The following is a 22,756-nucleotide window of genomic DNA, read 5'->3' as shown; positions in this document are numbered from 1 at the left end:
TGGATGTGTTTTTATATAACTATGGATGTGACACTTTAAAACTGACAACAGTGAGAATTTACCTAATTTACATATTTACCTAAATTTAAGAAACTTTAAGACAGGCAGACGGATTGGGACAATGAGATTATTTAACTGGGTTGCAAATTAAAGAGTTTTTAATAAAAAAAAGTTTTATTTCAATGCATGGGCATTGGTTTGTAAAGAAGGCAGCATGCAATAACTACCTAGTTGGATATATTTTGATTTTTGTAGTAAAGGGAAAGAAGAATTAAGGCGATTTCAAGATGCTGGTTAACAACAATCACAAGCCCAAACGGTTTTTGAACCACTGAAACAGGAAACGATTTATTCTCACCTTTTCTATTAAAGCACCCACGTGGCTTGCATTTCCTATGACAGGTTTAATGAAATCACATCAAATATGTATGTAAATGGATATTTTTATTAACAGTGTTGCTTAAAATGATTCTTGATAACATGTTATTAATCGTCTGAGTGATTTAAAAGTGCATTTTATTTACAATGGTGGAAAATGGTATCAGCAATTTGTCACACAGTTACAGATAGAAAGCTATGTGGATAAAATTACATTTGATGCACATGACTGCGTGATTTGTTAGATGCTCATTCTTTGCAGTCTGGATGAAAGCTAGACTTGTGACGGGAGTACAAAACCATGGACACACAGAAAACAAAGTATATAGTGGGTCATGTGGTCAGAACTTAATGCACTGTTACTGGGAAACTTCTCCATTCCTGATGCGGATTTCTCTCGCCATTCTGCAGGTCTCGAAGTGTCCACATAAACAGGTCATCAGGGCGTCATTGAGTATGGTTCCCTGTCATTGAAAGATTGTGACACAATCACAACATGGAAAACCAAACTTTGGAAGGAAATGCGATTTAGTTCAACTTTCATAATCGCATGGAAACACCCAACATTTCCTATGTTCATGAAATCTGTCTTTCACAAGAGCCACGTTATTGAAAACAAGGGCTGTCTTTCCGTTTGAGACTTGCAGTAACACCAACAAGATGAACAAAAGTATGTTGGAGAGTATATGGTAACATGCACATACCTGAATGCCATAGGTCAGTCTCATGTGTGTCCTCATGGCAGTTAAGCCTCCTGGAATGCAGCCCACGCAGCAGTTTTCTCCATACTTACTCGCAGTGTAGCAGCTTAATGCAATTGGACAGAAGCAACCAAGAGCACCTGTAGAGCAAATAATAGTGTCCATACTGTGTATGCACACGGATGGAATAATGCTAATTCAGGTTTCATAAATGATACTCACAGACTAAGATGTCACTGCAGCAGGAGCACAGGCCCGTGCTCCAGTCTCCTGTTTGCACATTTGTTCCATAGCTACCAGCGCCTGGTTGATGGGTGACCACTGGGTTTGACATGATAGATGACTGGATTTGGTTGGTGTTGGTTTGGATTTAGCTTCCTGGTTAAAAATCAAACAAAACAGCAGCTGTTGATGTGGACAGAGCAGAAGCATGGTTTGCTGTAGGTGAAAAGTTGTGAGCGAAAATGTTCTAAATCAATCTCTCCATGTTCTGCAATTGTTTTTTTTGTTTTTTTTTGTACAGCTTTCAGACTAACTTAAATTCATTAAATTTCACAGTTGAGTTTTCCAGTGAGTAGTATGTAAATCACGAGTGCTCCATTTAAGAATAACACATCTATCAGTCACACAGCGTAGTCAGGATTCACAAACACTCTTGTTTGGATGGGGTGTATGAAGAAATTCCACACACACTCGCTGCTGTGCTTATTTATAAAAAAAAAAAAAAAAAACGAATGCATTGATATTTGTTCACATGATTCTTATTTGTTAAAATAGTTCTGAAAATGTATTTTTCTGCCACATACTAGTGACTCAAACTTTAAAGACTTGACGTAAAAGTTGTTATATATTTAAAGAAGCACTGCAGCTTCCAATGAACAACTTTATTTTAAACAGGGAAATGTTTCCATCCAAAAGATCCTCCTCAGGCAAATGCGATGGGAGTCACACAGTCTTTTCTAAAGTGAGGCACTCAGCAAAAAAAAGAAAAGATCACCCAGTATTTTACGATTAATTTAGCAGACCCTTTTATTCAAAGTGATGAACATCAGGTACGACAGCAGGTGAACAGCTTTAAGTCCGATGAGACGCGCAGGTGATGACAGGCTGTGCACAGAGACTGGACACTTCCTTTTTAAATGTTACTAAAGTTAATATATCATCATGAAAAACAACTTCAACAGCTGTTCCTGTGGGTTCAAATGAACATCAAAACCCTCCTAAATATCAATATTAAACACCAGTTCAACCAAAAACCCAGGGACAATAAATAAAACCACAAGGGGGTGACAGATACTTCAGGCAAGAATAGATTTTGAACAGATGTTCGACCCAACAGAGTTTTAGTGAGACAGGACTGACGACTATCTAAAAGAGAAAATGAAGCAACACACAATGCAAACAATTAGTCAGATAGTCTTGTTGTATTTAATCTCCGTTTTTTGGTTCAACATGTGATAATGATTGTTTTGCAGATTGCCTCCCTTTAGAAAAAAAACGTTTGTCTGCTGCCACGTTTGCCAGAGGAAGACAGTGTGCGAACCTTTCGGTTTGACCCGCACCTCCTGTGTGCATTTAGCTTGGATGTGCACACACTTTTTTCTCTTTTTGATGTGTGTTAAGAAGGCTTTCATTATCTATTAGTGATAAATACATCAGTTAGTTATAGTCACACAGTAAAGTGGTGAATTCCATAAAATTCTGATAATCCAACTTTGAGCCAACTATGTATATCTTTCACTCACCTTATGTGAATGCACAACTTTAAACGTCCAAAACACTGCAGCTTAACTTCTAAAACGTTGATTCTTTTTAGTTAATCTACTGTGAGAGGAAGAAACGGTGTCACTTACCAGAAGAGTCTGTCAGTCTGATCTCCTCCTGGTCTAACTGAGAACTCTGCACACCACACAGGAAGCTGTGACGAGCTGAAGCTCTGAAACTCTGCTTTAGCAACAAACTGCTGCTTCTGGGGATAACAAAGATCTGCAGCTCATTCACAGACAAACCCAAGGCTATTATCGAGAACTACTCGTAATGATTGGAGGCTGATGATCCTCATATCTGAATTGAGGTTAACATGTGTTCCAATCTCATATTAGATTAGCAGTTCTCAGAATTGACTCAGTTATCAGTGGATTACATCGCTTTTGTGTTACATTTTGTCATTTGATCTTATATAACCACTTCCAGTCCATGCAATTAACATTCAAAGGGGATGAATTTACTTCAGATTTGATGATATATATATATATTTATTCAGATACTAGCAGCTGCAAGAACTTATGAAGATGCAGAACAATCACCACAACAGCATCACAGTGAACTTTCTGTGACATTTTATTTCCACTCAATTCTGACAGAAAGTGAAAGCAAAACATTTTTGAAGTTAGGAGCACATGAACAAGGAGGAGAATATTTTGTGTCACATGTAAAAAAAAACAGAGTTTTTAAAAGTGAGGATCAGTTATTTGAATATACAGCGTCATGTCTTTTAATGGGATTCAAATTGTGTTTGCCGTCGTGTCTGTTGAGGCTACACTTGGCTTCATCTTCAGCTTCTGCGCTGCTTTCTGCTTCTGCACTTCTTTGAAGACCTGAGAAGGGAGAGAGGAAGGAAAGTGAGTGGAGGCTTGAAAACCACACCTTGGCCTTGTCAGTCACTTAGATGATGAGTGTGTATCAACCTACAGAGCTTGAGAAATGCTCTGACTAGTAGACTAAGTTAAAAAAAAAAAAAAAGTCTTTAAATAAGTCATGTTGAGTAGAATAAAGGGGTCATACCTTAATGCAGAAGGCCTTCTTGGCTATCCAGCGGCGAGTGGCCCGTCTGTAGTAATCGGGAGGGAACGTGTATGTGATGCCCAGCTCCTGACACACTTTCTCAAAGGAATCATAGCGGACCGATCGAAGGAATTTCAACAGCTTCTTCCTTTGGTCAATGGCCATTAGCATCCGCCTTTTGTTAGCTTTGTCCTGCAGTGAAATGAAAGATAAATACAAGAAGGACAGCAAAGGGGATCAGAATCAAGCTTAAGAAAACAGACGAGGGAGAACATCAAAGGTTTTTTCACACATGCACAAAACACCTGAAAACATCTACATGTGTGGGTGCAAAGCAGCCAAAATGTGACCTTGACTACCAGATGCTTGTAGCATTTGGGATGGAACGGTATTGTCAACTTCACGATATCATTGTGGACCTGTGATGGCATGTAACCATATGTCCTCTGGGCAGAGTGTAGTTTAGTGTCAGCTGCAGTGGAGCAGAGCGGAGAGAAGTGGGAAGTACAGAGACCATCGTTCCAATGTGCCACCATCACCCTTTGCTCTACGCTCGCAGCCTCGGCGGACAAAGGACTTATTCGAGTGGGAGAACCTTCTACAACACATCCATGAGGAGAACAGAGCGGAGTTTGAAAACTGTGGTTGCTTCAGCAGCTTTGACGTGTTGAAGCATTCCTGTTTCCCCGTGTCACGAAATGAGAAAGGAGAAGGTGATGAACAAAAACCACAACATGCTGTCACTACCAGGCTATGGTGACCTACAAGTTGGCAAATAGAAGACACTGACACAACCCTGCCAAAGACTGTATAGGAAGTGTTTGCCTGACCTATGAGGTAGTAGAATAGAGAAGGTTACATGTTATATTGTTCGTTTCACTTCTTTTGTTTACAAGGAGGGAACGTGTTTGTGCAATTATTTTATTACAAAAAAGGACTATTAGCTCGTTTGACTCGTCTCACACGCTGTCTCAATATCCATTCACTGTTTGCTAAACAGCCTTTTATCCAAGTCTTCCTTTTTAAATATCGCAATAGGTCTTGTAAGTTGAACTTGCTATCATGATATAAATCATATTGTGAGATTTTAATATTGTTTGAAACCCCCATAGCATTGATACAAAAGACAAAACTGTGTTAACCCCCCCTGTCAGATAAGTAAACTACTCGCTGTGAGGGACATGTCTGAATATGTAACTGAGGAATGATTTCTGGAAATGATCAGGAGAGCATCATGTATGAAAGCAGCTCAAATGAAGCTTTTTTTTTTTTCCTCTTTCTTTTTTTTTTTAGCTCAATGAGCTAACGTCACAGAAAGACAGCTCAACACCTTCAGGTACAACATATACCCTGTATCTGTGTCAATTCTGGCCACAATGTTCTTTGTATGACGTAACATGGAAATTTCCAACCGAGATTGCGCTACACATGTTCTTCTTCAATGGGGGGGGGGGGGGGGGGGGGGGGGGGGGGGGGGCTACACAGGATATCCTCTGGTAAAGTTAGCCTCAAGCCAGAGGAAAGCAAAGAGGAAACATGAAGAGTCATAGTCGTGCAAGTCAACCGTGCCTTGATGTGACAAGTCATCAAAAAGATTTTTACGAGCACTGTTCAAGGAATGGATGTCCTGTGGATCTTCAAAGAGAGAAAAGGGAACCCTAAAGTCCTCCAGGCTCTGCAGCTTCACTCACTTTGTGATGTTTCAGCAAGTGCTCCTGATAGTTACGGATTCTTGCAGTCAAGACAGCCACTGAAAGAAAACCCAGTGAAAAGATTACACTAAGGCTGCAATACTGAATATCTAATATTAATATTTATGTGGTCACATGATTTGAAGTTGAAAAAACTAGAAGGAGGACGTACCCTTAACCTCCACTGAGTCGCGGTCATTCTCATCCCTCTGGACTTTGGCAATAAGCTGTTCTTTTTTTAGTTTGAGCTTTTCACTCTGAAAGCACAAATGAGCAACGGTCAGAAACATAATCATTAAAACCGGGAGAACAAGAAGTTGGAGATTAAAAAAAAGACAAAAAGGGGATCTGTGGGGACGTGGGGAACTTACGTGACTCGCCAACTCCAACGAAAGTAGTCTTTTGATGACATCATCGGTCCTGTGAGAAAAAATTAAATGTTGGCAGAGAAGATGACTGACAGTCTGTGAAGGTAAAATGTGTAGAAAATACCCCCCTGTAATATATATATATATATATTTTTTTTTTAAGTGGGATACTTAGTCTTGTTGTGGCAGCCGCCATGACAGACAACCTGTTTATCGTTGCTATGGAGATACCAGATGTAACGCCAAAGACAGCTACAGTACATAAGGAAGCGGGAACTGCTAGTGAAAGCTGCTGTACTGGTGCCACTTAAATCATACTTGGATTCATTAGCCAATCAGTAAAAGTATTCTCTTCCTCAGGTCTTTTTCACTCTGGTCAACTTAACGACCAGACACACCAAGAAGACGGCGAAGAACTAGTGTTGTCGCCTCATGTCATCTTTTGTCTTGGCCAAAAAGTTGCAGGACAACACACAGCAGAGACTACAGCCGACGGTTAACCACCACGTACGTTAATAGCAGAGAGAATCACTCCCATGATTCCCAGCCATACAGCCTGGTGTCACCTTTTCGTATTGCTCTGATTGAGAGCCCCCTGGTTGTGGAATTTACTTACTGTGTGTTGTATTTTTTTTTTTTTTTACTCAGTGTGTGTGAGGGATAGTTTGTTTGAATGTTTACGTTTGAGCGAGGGGTACAGCTGTGTAGTCCATCTTCAGCATCGTAGGAGGAAGATCACTCAGCTGGCTCACATGGCCTGAAAGAAAACGTGAAGGTTTGAAATGAAGAAAAAAAAAAAAATAATAAGTTTTACATTATTTTTTTAGAGACACGTTTGGTGGCAGTAAACTGCTGATGCACACACACTACACCATTTATAGCCTTTAAATACATCAAACTCCACGCTACAATGGAACCAAACAAGCAGAACAACATAACATACCTGTCTTCTTTTTCTGAGGAGCCCGAGCGTAATGTCTGACAGGAGGTTGAACAGCAGAGCCTCCTACAACTGAGAAGGACAAATAATCGTATATCACACAAATGTGTACAAGCCTTTCATGGATGTGAGGTGGACAAAAAACTTTCTTTGAGCAGAAAACTTCTCTTCACTTTTGATTTGGTCACTTCTTCTGCGTGTTACAAATCTCAATGTACCTGCAGAAATGTATTATTAAAGATGACTTGACATTTAGTTCGTCAGGGAGTCTGTCTGCATGTAAAGCATTTCTATTCTGCAAAGTGATAAGGAAAGTCATGAGATGAAGAGGAAACCGCTCCACTAGATTAAGCTGCTCGATTTCAACGGCATCAGTGAGATTATCTGCGTGAACAAGCTGTCCTCACACCTCAGATTAAACGACGTCTATGCACGAAAAATGGTGTGAGGATCGTGGTTTTCAATAGAAGTGTCTCCAAAACACCCACGTGGTAACTTCCTCTAAACACTGCTGCTTCACACCTCCATCAAAAATCTAGACATAAACATGTGTGATGTACCAAAAGTGTGGTGGCATTTTAGACCAGAGGTTTTGCTTTTCTTGGTATTTAAAGTACCACAAATATTCACTTAGGAGGCAGACTACCTCCCTTATAAGTATTACAAGTCATTACATTTCTGTAATACATTACTGTTTGTGAAGCCCTATTTTCAATCTAATTATTATCCTTATCTATGTCATTGTTTGGTTTACATTGAGGGGTTGGGAGGGGGCAGGTACTGCAGTTTTACAACGTATGTTCCTTTCAATGAACTCACTCATGTCATTGTTCCTCTACATGCCCATACTGGAAAATATCCAATAAATAATTGATCAAAAAGAAAAAAAACAAACAAAACTACTTTCTAAAATCTGAGGAGTGTGGTGCTCCGCTACAAGAAGAAACCCTTCTGATGGAGGTTCGATTCTCTGTGAGTGTCAGCCGGCTGAAAATAGGATGCAACAGTCAGTGTGAGAACAACCTTATCAAATGCTCGTAAACTCGTGGGAGAAATGACAGCCGAGTGGTTGGAGATGAACTCGATACGGTTATAATGAAGTGAGATAGAGCAACAACAACAGACACATTGAAACATTATAGAGCCTCAACAAGTTCCCTTTCAACCCTACAGGCATAGTTATGTGTATGCACACAATAGTAATTTTAAAGCTCTGTCATGAGTTCACTACTAAAAAGTCAACAATCATACTCCAGTCTACACTGCTGTTAGACTGTCTACAAGTCCAGTTAGACTGAATTTGACTCTTTTACTTTTAGCTTTTGAGCTCCCAACGTGTTTATTTTTGAATTCATGTCCTCTGTAGTTCAACTCTTACTTTCTTTCTTATGTTCGATTAGCTATTTGGTTTCTTTCCATGGGTAGTTTATTTTCTACCATTTCATTTAAAATCTGATTTCGGTTAAAACCCCTCACTCCTTTTCTCCAACCTCTGTTTACAGTGCATGCTATTTGTCTGTGGAAAATGTTCTGGACTCAGTTCTAAGTCGGCCAAGCAAAGTGTAGGAGGAACACAGAAATACAAAGAAGAACCGAGGTGCAAACAGCTCAGGGTGTGTGTGAAACCCCGAAGAGGGGCGGGTGACTTCTTAGCAGCTTACTCAGGTTTTTTTTTTTTTTCAGTTGAGAAATAGTCAATATGATAATCCCCCCCCCCCCCCCCCCCCCCCCCCCCCCCCCAAAAAAAGGGAAGAGTGCCCTGGCGTTTGCATCTCTTTGAATGACTGCATTTATGTTGTGTGTCATCAAATTGCGCTTTATCATGTATTTTGATTAGTCGTATCTGAACGCCCAGTTCTTTTGCAGTTTGTAGTTGATTTTCACAGTACGTAATTCAGATTCACATTTGATAAAAAGGAATATAAGGAAGTCTACATTTTTTAAATACTTTGAACTAGGGTACAAAAACTTTAAGTGAAGTTGCTCAGATATGATAAATACTTTAAAAATCATTCCAAATATAACCCTTCTGTCATGTTGTAGACTACAGAAAGTAACGGAGTGGGTAAATATATATAAACATTATCTGCGTTTGGATGTCTAAAGGCTTTGCACGGGTTTTTTTTTAAGTGACGTTTAAAACCTTTAATATCCAAAATATACTTTAGTACTATAATGAACAGCTGTAAAAAGGCCTGTGCTTCACACTGCCCCCTGCTGTTAGCTGCGGATAACAACAGAAGCTCGAGCTTCATTTTATCCCGAGACTCTTCGTTATCTTGTATATTAAAATGGGATTGTCCGCTTTTCCCTTAACACAGACGGTCATCTGTCTTTACGGGTTACCATGTCCTTTATTAAAAAAAACACTTACCACAGCTGACTCTTGGTCTTGAAAGCAGAGCAGAGCTGCATGTCAAGGTTTTCAGTGACATAGAGGAGGAACAGACACCCACCGACGACCTCAAAACACGTCGCAGAGCCATGTTTGCCAACATTGCTGCAAATATAATTTACTAGTGAGGAAATTAACTTCCTATTAGAGGTACAAATAGCCACATAATCACACTCGACCGCTACATGAGGGCCGCCATTTTGACTAGACCACACTAATTGAGTTACGATGCAAGTGTGTTTTTTATTTCTTCTCAGGCTATGCAATCAATTCCAGAACACATCGATGCGGTAAGTGAAAACGTATTGACTTAGGTTCATGTAATGAAAAACACAAAATTAAAAGAACGAGAATGGGAGATGAACTGATGCTTAAGATCGAATAAATTAGAAGATCTCTTTTTGAGATATTTGGAATGGTGTCAGACTTGAGTTTTTGACAATTTGAGTGGAATGTTTGCTTCACATGACTAGCAAGGAGGACTTCGTGTGAATAACTTCTGATAAATCTTAAGAATAACTCATAGAAAAATGACATCAAACTTTGTATTTTTAGACAAAAGAAAACATTGACTATTTTTACATTATAACAATGTGTTCATTGTTACACGTCAAATCGTGTGCATTGCTTGTGTGTTCACAAGCACGTGTGAATACAGACTTTTCCAACTGGGCATAAAATCTAAACTGTTATAAAGAAACAAGTAACATAAAATGGCTTGATATTTGTATTATTTTTTTTTTTTTCATTTTTCCCTTTAAACCAGTAGAGGAAAAGAGGGAAACTCTTGCATCATCCCTCCCTGCTTTCCGTCAGGCACGTGGGAGGCAGTGGAGATTTGTGTGAGACCTCGTGAAAAAATTAGATATGCCGCAAAGCAGACTTTTACAGACTACACTTTGACAAAATATTTCTATTGTAATGTTGAAATCGAAATACACTTATAATAATAATAATAATAAGGAAAATAATGTGCATCTATTTATGGTATATGAATCAATTTACAATAAAATAAATAATAAACCTTGATTTATTATAAATGGGTATTTAATCAATAAGAAAATATATTTCATTTAATACAAATCAGAAAGATTTACAGAACAAAATTGATCACAAAAAGTTTTCACTGATACATTTTCATAGAAAAAAAATATCAAACATGCCATGTTCCATAGGGTATATAAATTATTTCCCCAAAAACTGTTTAGCTTTACCTGAAATCACATGCTGCTTAGTTAAACTTTGATTTTAAATTAGCCTAGGCTTTCAGATCACACTAAAGATTAATAAGATTCCTCTTTGAAGCACAGCTGGTTATAAGAACAACTTTCTCAGTATGCATGATAAGTACGTACCAAAGGTAGACATATAGTTGTAAATAATCAGTCCGGGGGAACACTTTTCTTTTCCCCCTCAAACATTTTGTTTTAATCCCCTTGGGGACACAATATATATTTTCATTAGCAAAAAGGCCAACATTGGAAATCAAGTCTGCAGATAAAGCACACAACATGCAAATTTGTTTTTATAGATTTTCAGCTGTGTCATTTTGATTTATTTTGTAACGACTCAAAACTCAAACTCAGATCTTCATTAAAATCTTGCGAAACACTTTGTATTCATAATCATAAATGTACTTTTAGTCATTTTCAGTCTCGTTCATTGTTAATGCTCGTAGGAAAGGAAATTCATCCCAGATAGTTTCTAATTCTTTCCCTTCTTTTGTACCACAATCATGGTCTGGTCCGAAAAAACACTGCTCTGTCGGCCTCCGATCAATCGCCATGTTCATGTTCTGATAACACTTTGGACTGAAGGTTTCTTCACTCTCCAGGAGGGGCTGTGTGGACTCAGAACGCAGGTAAACAGGAGGCCCTTTAGGTGTGGGGCTGCTGCATGAACCTGAAAAGATCACTGTAGCATAAGGGACAGAGTCGCTGTTTGAGCCGGAGTAGCCAGGGATGAACGGTGACCCACAAATGGATTCTCCCAGGTCACTGGTGTCCTCTGAACTGTTCAACCACAAGTCATCATGGTCCTCTTTACTTATTTTTGCTGGGAGGTCCATGAGGCTGAGGTGGGACAGGTACACCAGATTGGGCTCCTCACTGTCAGAGGCAAGATAGCTATCCTGCACAAGGAAAATAAACAAGTCATATTTTCCTTAAATTATTAATAATACATTTTTATTTAAGGGCACCTTTAAAAAAAAAACAAGGAAACCTCACAAGTAGGGTTAAAATCAAAAAATATAAAACATAAAAATTATATAACAAATAACAAATTTAAAAAGTGAGTGTGTAGGCCTAGGCTTGTTTGAACAGGTGGGGTTGAGATGTGATTTGTAAATTGGTAAATTACAAAGTATACCGCCTGCAGTTTATTTAAATCAATTATAACCTGAAACTCTGAAGGGAAATATCTGGCTCTTATGCTTCTGAAACCTCCACAACGTTCACAAGCTAGCTGCTAACTCTGCTGTTGGGCTCTTGGCATCATGTAGCATAGGCCTACGTTGGATTAGTTATAGCCCTTCTGGGTCAGGAAATTATTACATGGGCTCTGAAGCTGTATCATGAGTCTAAAGTTTCAATTTTGACTTTATGTGACAATACTGAATGATGAAGTTTTAACCATACAAACCTACTGGACAATGTCACTGAAAGTAACCTGGTAGTAGCATGTGAGCTAGCTTTAGACTTTGTGGAAAAACAAGTGGCACACTGTGGTCACTCAAAGCAGTAATGGCTGTCATTATTCACAACTTAATTTATTTCAAGTTAAAGACTTGTATGAACAAGTTTACTGTTATAGAGTTCTCATGAAAAGATAACTAGCTTCGGAGTCCAACACCGTTTCTATTCCAGACTGTATACTTGTGGTTTAATAGTTTTAAAAGCTTAATGAGGATTCACTTGCTTTTGGAGGCAGCTTCATGTGGCCATTTGTGGAACTGCAGTTTTTGGCACTTATCAGTTGGCGTCACTTTTCAGTGCCTGAGGTTTTGGATTAACTAAACTACAATGTGGGCGAAGAATTAAGCATTTAATCTTGAACAGATGAATTTGTTCACACCTGCGTTGATTCTGATGTCCATCTCTTGATGCTGCTGTTAGCCGGATCGGGAACCGCTGGCCAGAAACGCCCTTTCAGCCTGTAAGAGAGAGAAAAGTCTCATTAAAAGAAATAAATCAATAACTGCCCAGCTTAAGAAGAAGTAGTGGTGATCTCACCTTTTTTGGTAGGAGAAACATGTCATGAGTATGACAAAAATAAAAAGTAACAGCCCAACCAGTGAGCCAATTACAATCATCAGAAGAGAAACTGCATCTAGGAGGAGAAAAACATACATATACTCTGAAAGTAAAATCTGCTGGGGAAAAACATACTCTCTGTCGTGTTTCAAGAAATCACTGCCAAGTGATAATACCAACCCAATGGCTCAGTTTCAAAATTAATTGTCGATCCGTTCCGGCTTCCACCAAATGTGCTAACCATCATGAAAGCCTCATACAGAGACATAGGGTCCAGGTCAGTGAGGACCACGCTCCTCTCTGTTGGGTTGGCATGTGCAACTGAAACAAAAAGTCTGTCATCAGATCGCACCAAGAACACAACAATTTTTCATAATCAAATCAAAGTCTTTAACCAACCGTTTATGATTCCTTTTTCATTCCAGAAGAAGACTTTGTAGTTCTTAATTATGCCGTTCCTTTGCTCTAATGGTATTTCCTCCCAGATCAGCTCGATTTCTGAATGCCAGGTCTTTTTGATTGTTATTTTCGGAACCATTGATGGAGCTTAAAAAAAAAAAAAATTATCAGTAAACTAAAGTGAACTGAATTGTCAGAAAAGAAGGTCTATGGACAGAGGGTTTTCCAAGCTGTCCTGTACAGCCATCCATGTGAGTCGTATTTATGATAAGAACTTTATAAATAAAATGTATCTGAGTAATTTGAAACCCTCAGGCCAGTGAGAAAATAAGAATTCCTCTCTATCCACAAGAGGGCATTATTCCATCATGTATCAGCTGTTTCTGAATTATTGCTCAACATATATTTTTTTCGATTGGAAAACTCTTTTCTGACTTCTTCAAAGTTAAAGAAAGCCGACTCTCACACCTCCGCCTGCTCTTTGAGTGATCCTCTTTTTGTCTTTGGTGACTTACCCTTTTGTCTCGAGTAGGCATTAACAGTCTGAGGAAGGCCAATCCCATCCTTAAACCTTGGATACACAGAGATCCCATAGGGCTTGTAGGGCTCAAAGCTGCCTATTGATAAAAGTGAAGAGGTTAGAGTGAATCAGAACCCATAAGCTGAAAAGTGTGTTTGAAGGCTGGAAGTGCACAGGAAACAAAATAAGATGTTGCACCTTTTGGTAAAGGATGAAAAACAGATTAGGAAAACTAAATAAAAGGTGAGTAAAATAAAGAGGACATGGATCATAAAACCTGCAATACAAACACTATACCTGTTATAACAAGGCTTGTCTGGTTTCTGTCAGTAACTTCAAACTGGGTGAGGGAGAGGTCTGTTTTTAACAAAGGTCTCCATTCCACCACGAAACCAGTGAGTCCAGAAGAAACCAGGCTTTTCCATTGGACTAGGACAGATCTATCATCACGAGGAACGACTGCAGCATCTGATATCCCTGCAACAGCTATAAACACAAGACGAATTAGACATGCAATGTGTATATGTGTATAAAACTTGTGCACTGGAAAAATGTCAACACAAGCTTTTTAGTGCTGTGCCGTTCTCACATCATCTGACACCTACCCCGCTGTTATGGTTACAAACAGCATATAGAAATGATAAATCTTCTGTGATTGTCCATTCTGTTATTGTATGACATAGAGGCCTCAGTATGAATTTCAGTCTGTTTTGTAACCAGCAAAAAACTCCTCACTTAAGGAGTTGAAAGATGTCAAAAAGTAATCAGTTTTACCTTTAGGTAAGTAAATCCGAACTTCCATAGGTGGAGATTTCCCTGCTGCATTAACAGCCCTCAGAAACACTTTCCTTACTTTCCTGGGAATCTGAAAAGTGCAGTAATTCCTGGCGGTAGAGCACACCTTTCCCTTTTCACCTGGCAGCCTTTGCACCGACACAGTGTATGACACATTTTGGCTGTTAGGATGGAAATGTTTTGATGGCTAGGAAAAAAACAGCGAGAATTTATTTCATAAGAAGACCTCACACAACAGAAAATACATCATGTTCGTGACAGCTATCAAACAAGTTTTGAGATGTGCGTACCTTCCAAAACAGGTGTATGTTGAGTTTTTCATTCATGTGATCTGCTGATACCTTCATCCATGAATCTAGGCGTCCAGTGGGAGCTGAAAAGAAAAAGATCGATATTTTTCGTTAGATTTGTGAATATAGGCTATTTCAATTGTGCTTAATTATCTAATCTGCTTAACCTTTACAAGCAAACACACACACACACACACACACACACACACACAAACACATGGACACATATTTGCTCCTCTTCTGATCCCCCTTTTCCTCCTTCCTTTCTTACAGAGCGTTTAGCACGTCCCATCCTTGCCTCATTTTGTAGCTTTGTTTATTGTGTCTTATTTACAAAACTCTCAGTATGTGATATAATTGTAAGTACCGGTACTTTCCTCATGTTTTAAAATGTTTCACTTGATATTCCTTTATCAAATCTGGGGGTTTCCATGCTTGTTGACAATGATACACATCACAACAATGCAGCTGCAGAATAATATTAAAACAACTGCAAAAGAAGCTACACTTCTTGATATGAGACGTTGCACCTCAACCGGTGTATTTACAGGAAGGAACAGGTAGCGGACTTCTCGCTCTCTCATTTTCTTTCTTGCTCATTCTCGCATGTGCCCATTTCTTTCGCTCTCTCTGTCCTTTTCCTTTTATGGATTCATTATTTTATTTCAAGGCTCAGGAAACATACTTGGCCCATCCAGGTATCGTCTTTGTGTGGAAAACAAAGGACATGTATGGATTCTTTGCCAGAGTGGGCGGCAGAGATCAATACTTTAATTGAGCTTGTGCTTTGCAGAGCAGAGCGATGGGACATGTAGAACATGACATTAGCATATATTGAAAAGAGAAGGAAATGAAAGAGAAGGCTAAAGATTGGAAATAAGAATGACTTATTGTGTCACTCTGAATTGATCCCATACTCACCGCTCTCCAAAGTGACACCAGAGTGGCTGTTGCTCCAGTCACTCCAGGGACTCTGCTTGTATCGGACCCGAATCTGGACGGCATGCCGAGTCCCATGGAGGAGACGACACAGGTTCACGGGTCTGGATGTTCTGACCCGACTCATAGGGATCTATGTGGCCAAGATCGCAAAAACACAACAGATATTAACAGATATCAGATACCATAGACACAAAATGCAAGAAATGTGGTTGTGCTTTGCTGTTGGATATAAAAGTGAATGAATTAGTTTTACTTGTCACTGGTTTGAATTACACTCACTAGTTGTTCAGTCCATTGGTTGCTGTCAGCAGTCTTAAGTCGCACTTCTAGGTTCAGAACTTCCAGCATCCAGGCCTGGTGCTGAGATAAACTCCAGCTCAGCTTTAAGCAGCCATGTTTTATAGGCACAGCTTGCAGAAGCATCGGGGGATCGAATTTAGCTGAAATAAGCCAGGAGGTCATTGAAACGTCACTCATTATTTTTTAAATGCATCTGTTGTTTCTAATATTTGAGGAAAAGATCCAATTAGAGCTAGTTAGTGTCAGCCAACTTATAAACCTATTTTGTGATGTCATAAGACTAAAAAAGTGATATACAAGGCCAAGTCCATTTACTATTTACAAAATGGAAATTAAGCTGTTTACCCACAATACAATCAATCAGTGAAATCATTCAACAGCTTTATACTTCCCTTGTTTCTCACCTGCACTGACTGGCTCTAAAATGATGGGTGCAGTGGTTGCTACCCCAAGATCATTAACAGCCTTCACATATACTTCCATGTCGGAGAATAGGACAAAGTCAGAGCGAGGGATGATGTATTGGTGGATCCCTGGTAGTAGCTCGTATGTGTAGTTCTGATTTAAATCCCTGAAAAGAGGAAGTGATCACTTGAAAAACACATTGAGCAATCTCACAGACAGATTTTGTAAAAGACATTCCTGACACCAACATCTCATGTTTGCTTTCTGGGAACTATATTTCACAGTGGTTATTATAGAATCTTACCAAATCTCTGTGTGGAGGGTGTACTTCGTGAGCAGGTGGGTCTCCAGCTGCCCCGGGTCCCAGCGACACGTCAGGGTGTTTGGTTTAGTGAGGTTGGTCTGACACGTGAGGTTTTGTGGTGCTTCTGGTGGATCTTTGGATACACAGATAACTTGAGTTTTTTTCATGGAATTGATGAGGACTCTGTGTTCAAGGCGGGAATTTCAATTTGATCTGACTGCATTAGGACTTGCGGGACAAGAGGTGAACATCCATACAAGGAAGTCACATTTAAGCATGATCTATAAGTTATATTGAAAACAATGGGATTGAGTAATGTACATGCTATAATTGTAGATACAGTAGATGTTTTGCCTTTATAGTATTTTACACATTTTTGTATATGAAAAGTTGTGACTGAAACTGTTGAAAGGCTTCCCTTCATTCATGTATTTGAGGAGGTGATTGGCTCTCTGTGTAGTTTCCTGTCTTATTGCAATATTTGCACACAGTTTTGTCTTCTCTGTTATTTTCTCACCTTTCTTGTTCTGTCTTGGGGATGCCAAAATGCTTCCACACCGCAGATTTAAAAATGGTGCATCCTCAATTCAAAATCTCGCTCTAAAGCTGCTGGCGCTCACATTGTTTTTGAGTATGTGAACCTTGACACATTTGAATCAAATTTTGCTGATTTCAAGCTTAATCTTTACTTCCTAACTTTATAATAAATGTATAAAAACTTAAAGTTCTTGTGAATAACTCTTACAATGTGTTGATTCTGGCACCTCCCTAAGGACAAGGTGGGACATGTTATCACTTTGCTGCTCTCCTGTACAAGTGAAGGTCATGCATTCACATTTATTTATCCATGACAGTCTTGTCTACTTTTGTACAAACTATGGATACATCTGTTTAAATATAAAACAGTCTCTGACACAACTGGTTGTTTCTTGGTTTAAGCCACATTTCCATACATCCTGTTATTAATGTCTCTGATGTGTCTTGAACTAGTAGTATCGACAAGCTTTCTTGATCAGTAATGAACAAACTTGCACAATAATTAAAATCCTTCTCACATCCAGCTCGTATCAGAACTCCTCCCACCACCTGAGCCGGAGAGCCTCGGACAGAGCATGTTAGGAACGCCCTGGTGTGATTGAAGATCGGTATGACAACCTGGGACACTCTGCTGCTCTCATTGGCCCCGGGGCTGCTGGGTAAAAAATGACTGCCGAGGTGCCACTCTATGTGAACAGCTCGTCCAACGGCCAGAGGGCAGTCTTCTCTGATGGCACAGGTGGCTGTGACAGTTGACCCTAAAGGCACCATGGAGCTGGAAGCTTGAATCGTTCCACATGGCTCTATGTCATCTTCTAAGAAAGGGAAATTACATTTTTAACTTTGCATGAAAAGAATCGTAAGAAGAGAAAATTGTAATAAAAAAGCAAAGCCTTGTATTTAGTATGAAAAGGATCTCTGAGGCGAAGAGAAGAAATGTTTCATCACAATTGTCTTTGCAACTACCCGTTAGGTATTTCCATTTAGATTTGCAATTTCATTCTAAAAGCAACACTCACCATTTCTCGCTCCATTCACCAAAGCCAACAGCATGACAATCACTGACACCCATGTGGCTATCATGATGATAAAACCTGTTAGGGAAGCCAAAATGAAATGCATTATCCTTAAATTACAAACTTTCATGCCCTATCAAAACTATATATTTAAATTGGCATCCCTTCCAAGCGACATGCGGCGATGTGTGAGGTGAGGAATTGAAAGTGATAACGTGAGTCGCTTCAAAAGACATCATCAGCGCGGTGTTTCTAGTGTCTGATGTGAGCGGGGATGTGATCTCCATAATGCATAATGTTTCAATATAAGCAGACAGCTCGAGAATGCACCCGCTGTTCACATTACAATAAGGCAATCTGCAGCGTGGGGAAGGTGTTTGCAGAGCATCCTCAGAACAAACCCAAACACAGACACATGACACACTTGAGAATATGAAATTCAACATTCGTGACAGCTAGGGTCCACATTTACACGACGTGATTACACAAAGGATGTGACATTTAAAGCTCTAGACGCTGGTATAAAATTGAATTTGTTCTGCAGATGGAATAAGTATGTATACTGACAGTGTATACGCTACTGTAGCTCTCTTTTTATAGCAACCTGTTGCGAGGTACCTTCTTTATTAAGGCAAGAAGTTATTTGTTATTTATAGTTGTTAGAAGGTAACCAGCTCTGTTAGACATGCGTTCTGTTGTTCCTGGACGTCACATAACACACATGTATTTTATTGTTCGTTTCGGGGACTTGTACTCACCATTCCACGTACAGGGTAATTCTCCGTGGACTGTAAAGGCACACTGAAACGCCAACAAGGCACAGACATGCCTTCACATCATCTCTGTGGCTCTCTCAGCTGTACAAGTGGAAAATCAAAAACAGTCACTGGTCATTTTCAAGGTCATTATGAGGTAGTTATTGTGTAAAATACCCCATCTGTGGTATCAAAGAGTGAAACAGAAAGTCATAAGACGTTTTCGTGTCTTTACAAGTGCATATGCGTTTCTTTTTTCACTTTTAAAATAACTTTTTTAGTTATTTCACAATGTATTTCTCAATATATTTCAAATATGAAATGAAGATGTTTTGTAAGATTTCTTATGTCAGTAATTCATCAAGCCAAAACAAACAAAAAAATCAGTATTACTTGTTCGAGCTTCTGAACTGTTATTATGGAGCACATGTGTTTGTTTGTTAACTTATGCAAAAAAAGCAAGCAAATGTAGCCATCATGATGCCATTTATTTAGGGAGCTTGAAATCTTGGTAAACGTTTTTTTTTTTTTTTTTTTTACACACAAAAGGTTAATCAGAAAGAATCATCACAATAATTGACTGTGAAATTCTTTAAATGATGTGCAATTTCAAAAATTGTGAAATTTGAACATCATGCAATGAGTAGAATAGAGATTTAAAGGTCAATCATGTCAATCTAGTGTTTTTCAAACACTATGTCCCTATTCTTTCTACAAACCCTACAGTTATGAGAAAAGTCTATATGTCCTTTGCCTGTCTCCACTTTTCAATGTGTGCTCAAACAGACCGTTTGGAGATGTTCCCTTTGTGACATCACAAAGGGCAGTAACCCTACCCCTAGGTGGGTGACACTTGCACAGCTAGATGTTTGTTGTTCCTTCTGAGTCTACCTTCTCACTGTCAACAATTGGGCAAGGTACAAGAAAGCCATAGCCATCCAAGCCCTTCCAGGGATCGTGTGGTCAGACAAAGCTCATTTTCATTTAAAGCTACAAACATAGAAACAGCCTGTTCTGAGCAGGGGATGTATAGGTATGATCAAATACAGGATCAGAGTGGATTTTTAGCATAAAGACTTCCCAGGCATGTTTTATGAACATCTGAGACTTATTTAAACTGGTTAATAAGTAAAATAATATGTGACCTTGAAATGTGTGTCTGCTAATTTACTAATGTGAGAAACACTTGCACTTCTTTTTGGAAGTGTTATCAAACTAATACAAATAATGATAATAATTAAAAAACTCTACGGGGAGGAAAGCTCTTGTGTGTTTTTGTAACCTTTCCTTCAAAACTAAAATCCAAAATAAACACATGCATGTGACCACTCAAACACGTACCCTGAGCCAGTTGCTGAGAACACATCATTGAGACACTTCCTGTGGTCGTGTAACACTCAATGTTAGTCTGTATGACTGATTCTGGTGAGAAATGGAAAAATCTGGAGCCCTGTCTGTTTGAGATGTCATTATTTTAATGTCAACATGCTTGAGGTCATTATTTAAAGCCCAAGAAACACATTCAGATACATTACAATGTCAGATGTACATCTTTCCCTAAGCATCTCTGAATCTTACACAATGTGAAGTTACTACTTTGTTGAATTTCTTACTTCAGCTCGCTGCTCTTGGACCACAATAACCCTATATTTGTTGAAGTCTACGTTAAAAGCGACATGAGGGAAATATAATTTTTCCCTGTTCCTTATCAGCTGCATGCATAAAGGCCTTCATTTTCCCTTGCTTTCCTTTTTTGTACAAGTCTTATTTACTACGAAAACGTAATTGCCTGTGGCTCAGACAAAAGGCAGCCGAGAGAGACGGAGGGGGAGAGAGAAAATCTGGAGTGTATTTTGACAACAGACAATTTGATACGCTAAGTTAAATAAAACTGGCTATTTTAAGCATTTCAGACTATTTTGTTCTTGATGGATTTATGCACATTTGTTATCTGGTTCGAGGTTTGTGCCTCAGTGAGTCACGTTTCAGAGTCTAGAACATTTTGCCACAGCCACCTTGTGTTTCCTTTCCTGTTGGTGTTGGAGGGGGGTTACAAAATGCCCATGCTCAGGATTTGGCAATATCCTTGACAGAGATTGCAACGACCCACCAGTCACTGTTTCCCCTTTTCTTGTCTTAATGTCTCAAACAAAGCAGAGATAAGTACTTTTAAAAAGGTCTTAAAGAAACTTACTTGTCGTGTCTGTAGATCCTTCACTCTGCGTTGAGTCAACTTCTAGCTTTGACACAGTGATCTTATGTGTCAGCAGTTGTAAAAGTCCAAAAAGCTAAAAAGCAGAAAAGCAATCTGTTTCACATCCTCTTTTGATTCAAGGTTGAAAAGAACATATCCATGTTAGGGTAAGCTCCATGGCGACACCTTTACCATTTGGATTCATGTCATAAATTATGTCAAAAATAATTGCTGTCTCATACATTTTATAGATTTATTTTTTCTTTCTTTAAGTAATGTTTATGCTCCTTCTGCTCAAGAAATGTAGGACAATAACAATACTGATTCTGAACGTAAATAAAGTTCATACTTTGTTTACTTTCTCAACATTTACTAACAAGTTTAAATTCCACACACAAAGAAAAAGTGGATGTTTTACTTTAAAAAGGATTATCTTATCTTAAAATAACTCTTTAAATCCTGAAATATTTAAAGCTCCAACACCTACAATCTTCTACATCTGGAGTATTTCGAGTTTGGTTTTAAAAAAAAAAAAAAGTCCTCATTTGTAAATCTACAAAGGTTGATAAATGGCACACATACAATACAGACCAGCATGAAAGGAAATTAAATAGAGCCGTCTGTGAGTTGGATCAGGATGCGAATCTCCAGCTGTGTCATCCAGACGCAAGTTTTGTGAAAGTTTCCCTTTTTTCAACCTGGCACGAGTATCAAAAATGAAAGGACCAACAAATCTCTTGATGTGAAGATAAAGGAGAGCCATCAGAGAGGCTTTTCACTCACCGCAAAGAAGCTGCTGCAGACTCAGAAAAGACAAGAAGCTCTCATCAACCCTGATAGCACCCAGATGAAACAGTGTGTCTCAAAGCCGCTCCGATTAGAGGACATATGTGACATATGCTGCAGCAGCAGCAACATCCTTGTTTTGAAGCACTGAAACTTCACTATTTTCCAGGAAGAAACACATGCCTGATGCATGGGGCGCCTTAGGGGCTAAAAAGTTGTGTGTTCAAGAGCTGTTCAAGAAAGAACAAACTGAATACTGTTAAACTAATTAGCCCAGGCTTTTCTTTACTTACCGTCTATGAAATGACTCTTTTTTTATTGGGAACAGTCATCAATACGAGACACACAGAAAATACTGGAGAGCCTATACAATTGTCAATTTACACTTTAGGAAAATATTGTGCTGTTTTGGCCGATTGAGCTGTTCAAAAATATCAGAATGTTTACGTTTGCAGAGTTTCCATCATTTCAACATTGAATTCCATCTCTGAAGCAGCCAGCACAATCAGCTGAGTGGTCCCCGTCACTCCTACTGAGGGTCAAATGTCTTTAGTTTGTATCCTGATGGACATGAATCTCCAACTGATCTCTCACCTCCTTTCAGAGCAGCTATTCTGAAAACAATGACCTCCTCAAACATACATCCTACATATCCCTTATGTCTGGAAATAAGTCCATAAACTGACTCTTTTTTGAATTACACCAACACCTAACATCTTTGAACTCTTAAGAAAAAGTGAAGTTTGAATTTAGTATGAGCTATGCTCCTGCACTTTGACCCAAACAGCTGAACTATGCCATACAAGAGTCTGGAGCATCTCCCCTGAAATGGATACTGACTTTTTTTAGTCAATATCTTTTAGGTCAGCTTCCATGTCAGTACCATAGACTGTGAAAATACATGAGACAAAAAAAAGGACCACACTGGCTGCCCTGAATCTACTTTGTGTTTGCAGAGACTATTTATTTTTGTCAATTTATTATTAACCTCTGGAAAGATGT

The 22,756-nt window shown here is 39.0% G+C and overlaps 3 protein-coding genes across 4 annotated transcripts; all 3 read right to left on the bottom strand.

Annotated features, from left to right (window-relative positions):
- Window positions 1–425: 425 nt before the first annotated feature.
- Window positions 426–3,230, bottom strand: LOC306824353 (cornifelin-like). Of its 2 annotated transcripts, none has more exons than XM_079344458.1 (4): window positions 2,825–3,230; window positions 1,302–1,457; window positions 1,083–1,219; window positions 426–842 (listed from the first exon to the last, which is right to left on the bottom strand). In XM_079344458.1, the coding sequence occupies exons 2-4, from the start codon at window positions 1,411–1,413 to the stop codon at window positions 738–740; spliced, it is 354 nt and encodes a 117-aa protein (XP_079200584.1). In that variant the 5' UTR covers window positions 1,414–1,457; window positions 2,825–3,230; the 3' UTR covers window positions 426–737. The 2 variants fall into 2 exon arrangements, with proteins under 2 accessions (XP_079200584.1, XP_079200583.1); XM_079344457.1 differs by having other exon boundaries at window positions 2,933–3,230.
- Window positions 3,231–3,401: 171 nt separating this feature from the next.
- Window positions 3,402–9,492, bottom strand: mrps15 (mitochondrial ribosomal protein S15). The gene is made up of 8 exons (XM_079343138.1): window positions 9,237–9,492; window positions 6,866–6,934; window positions 6,604–6,679; window positions 5,926–5,974; window positions 5,727–5,811; window positions 5,555–5,613; window positions 3,864–4,055; window positions 3,402–3,676 (listed from the first exon to the last, which is right to left on the bottom strand). Exons 1-8 carry the CDS (start codon window positions 9,358–9,360, stop codon window positions 3,584–3,586), a joined length of 747 nt encoding a protein of 248 aa, XP_079199264.1. The 5' UTR covers window positions 9,361–9,492; the 3' UTR covers window positions 3,402–3,583.
- A 777-nt stretch (window positions 9,493–10,269) lies between these two features.
- Window positions 10,270–22,032, bottom strand: csf3r (colony stimulating factor 3 receptor). Its single transcript, XM_079343702.1, has 18 exons — window positions 21,752–22,032; window positions 20,969–21,062; window positions 18,778–18,876; window positions 18,023–18,097; window positions 17,522–17,818; window positions 16,467–16,599; window positions 16,162–16,328; window positions 15,737–15,897; window positions 15,437–15,587; window positions 14,516–14,598; window positions 14,205–14,412; window positions 13,728–13,916; window positions 13,426–13,527; window positions 12,911–13,057; window positions 12,692–12,832; window positions 12,491–12,587; window positions 12,333–12,411; window positions 10,270–11,388 (listed from the first exon to the last, which is right to left on the bottom strand). The coding sequence occupies exons 4-18, from the start codon at window positions 18,084–18,086 to the stop codon at window positions 10,897–10,899; spliced, it is 2,511 nt and encodes an 836-aa protein (XP_079199828.1). The 5' UTR covers window positions 18,087–18,097; window positions 18,778–18,876; window positions 20,969–21,062; window positions 21,752–22,032; the 3' UTR covers window positions 10,270–10,896.
- Window positions 22,033–22,756: the final 724 nt, after the last annotated feature.

The sequence above is a fragment of the Symphodus melops genome (assembly GCF_947650265.1).
Source record: "Symphodus melops genome assembly, chromosome: 5".
NCBI classification, from domain to species: Eukaryota; Metazoa; Chordata; class Actinopteri; order Labriformes; family Labridae; genus Symphodus; species Symphodus melops.
This window is presented reverse-complemented; position numbering and strand designations above follow the sequence as displayed.

Bases quoted from the DNA above. Each gene is read 5' to 3' on its own strand.
- LOC306824353 (XM_079344458.1), bottom strand. From the start codon at position 1,413: ATGTCAAACCCAGTGGTCACCCATCAACCAGGCGCTGGTAGCTATGGA. The intron at 1,220-1,301 runs GTGAGTATCATT...TTTGCTCTACAG, and splicing joins CTGCAGTGACATCTTAGTCT to GTGCTCTTGGTTGCTTCTGT. The intron at 843-1,082 runs GTATGTGCATGT...TTTCAATGACAG, and splicing joins GACTGACCTATGGCATTCAG to GGAACCATACTCAATGACGC.
- mrps15 (XM_079343138.1), bottom strand. From the start codon at position 9,360: ATGTTGGCAAACATGGCTCTGCGACGTGTTTTGAGGTCGTCGGTGGGT. The intron at 4,056-5,554 runs GTGAGTGAAGCT...ATTTCACTGCAG, and splicing joins ACTTGCTGAAACATCACAAA to GACAAAGCTAACAAAAGGCG. The intron at 3,677-3,863 runs GTATGACCCCTT...CTCCCTTCTCAG, and splicing joins AGAAGGCCTTCTGCATTAAG to GTCTTCAAAGAAGTGCAGAA.
- csf3r (XM_079343702.1), bottom strand. From the start codon at position 18,086: ATGATAGCCACATGGGTGTCAGTGATTGTCATGCTGTTGGCTTTGGTG. The intron at 15,588-15,736 runs GTGAGTGTAATT...TTGGCCACATAG, and splicing joins ACCAATGGACTGAACAACTA to ATCCCTATGAGTCGGGTCAG. The intron at 11,389-12,332 runs GTGTGAACAAAT...TTCCTTGTGCAG, and splicing joins GGACATCAGAATCAACGCAG to GATAGCTATCTTGCCTCTGA.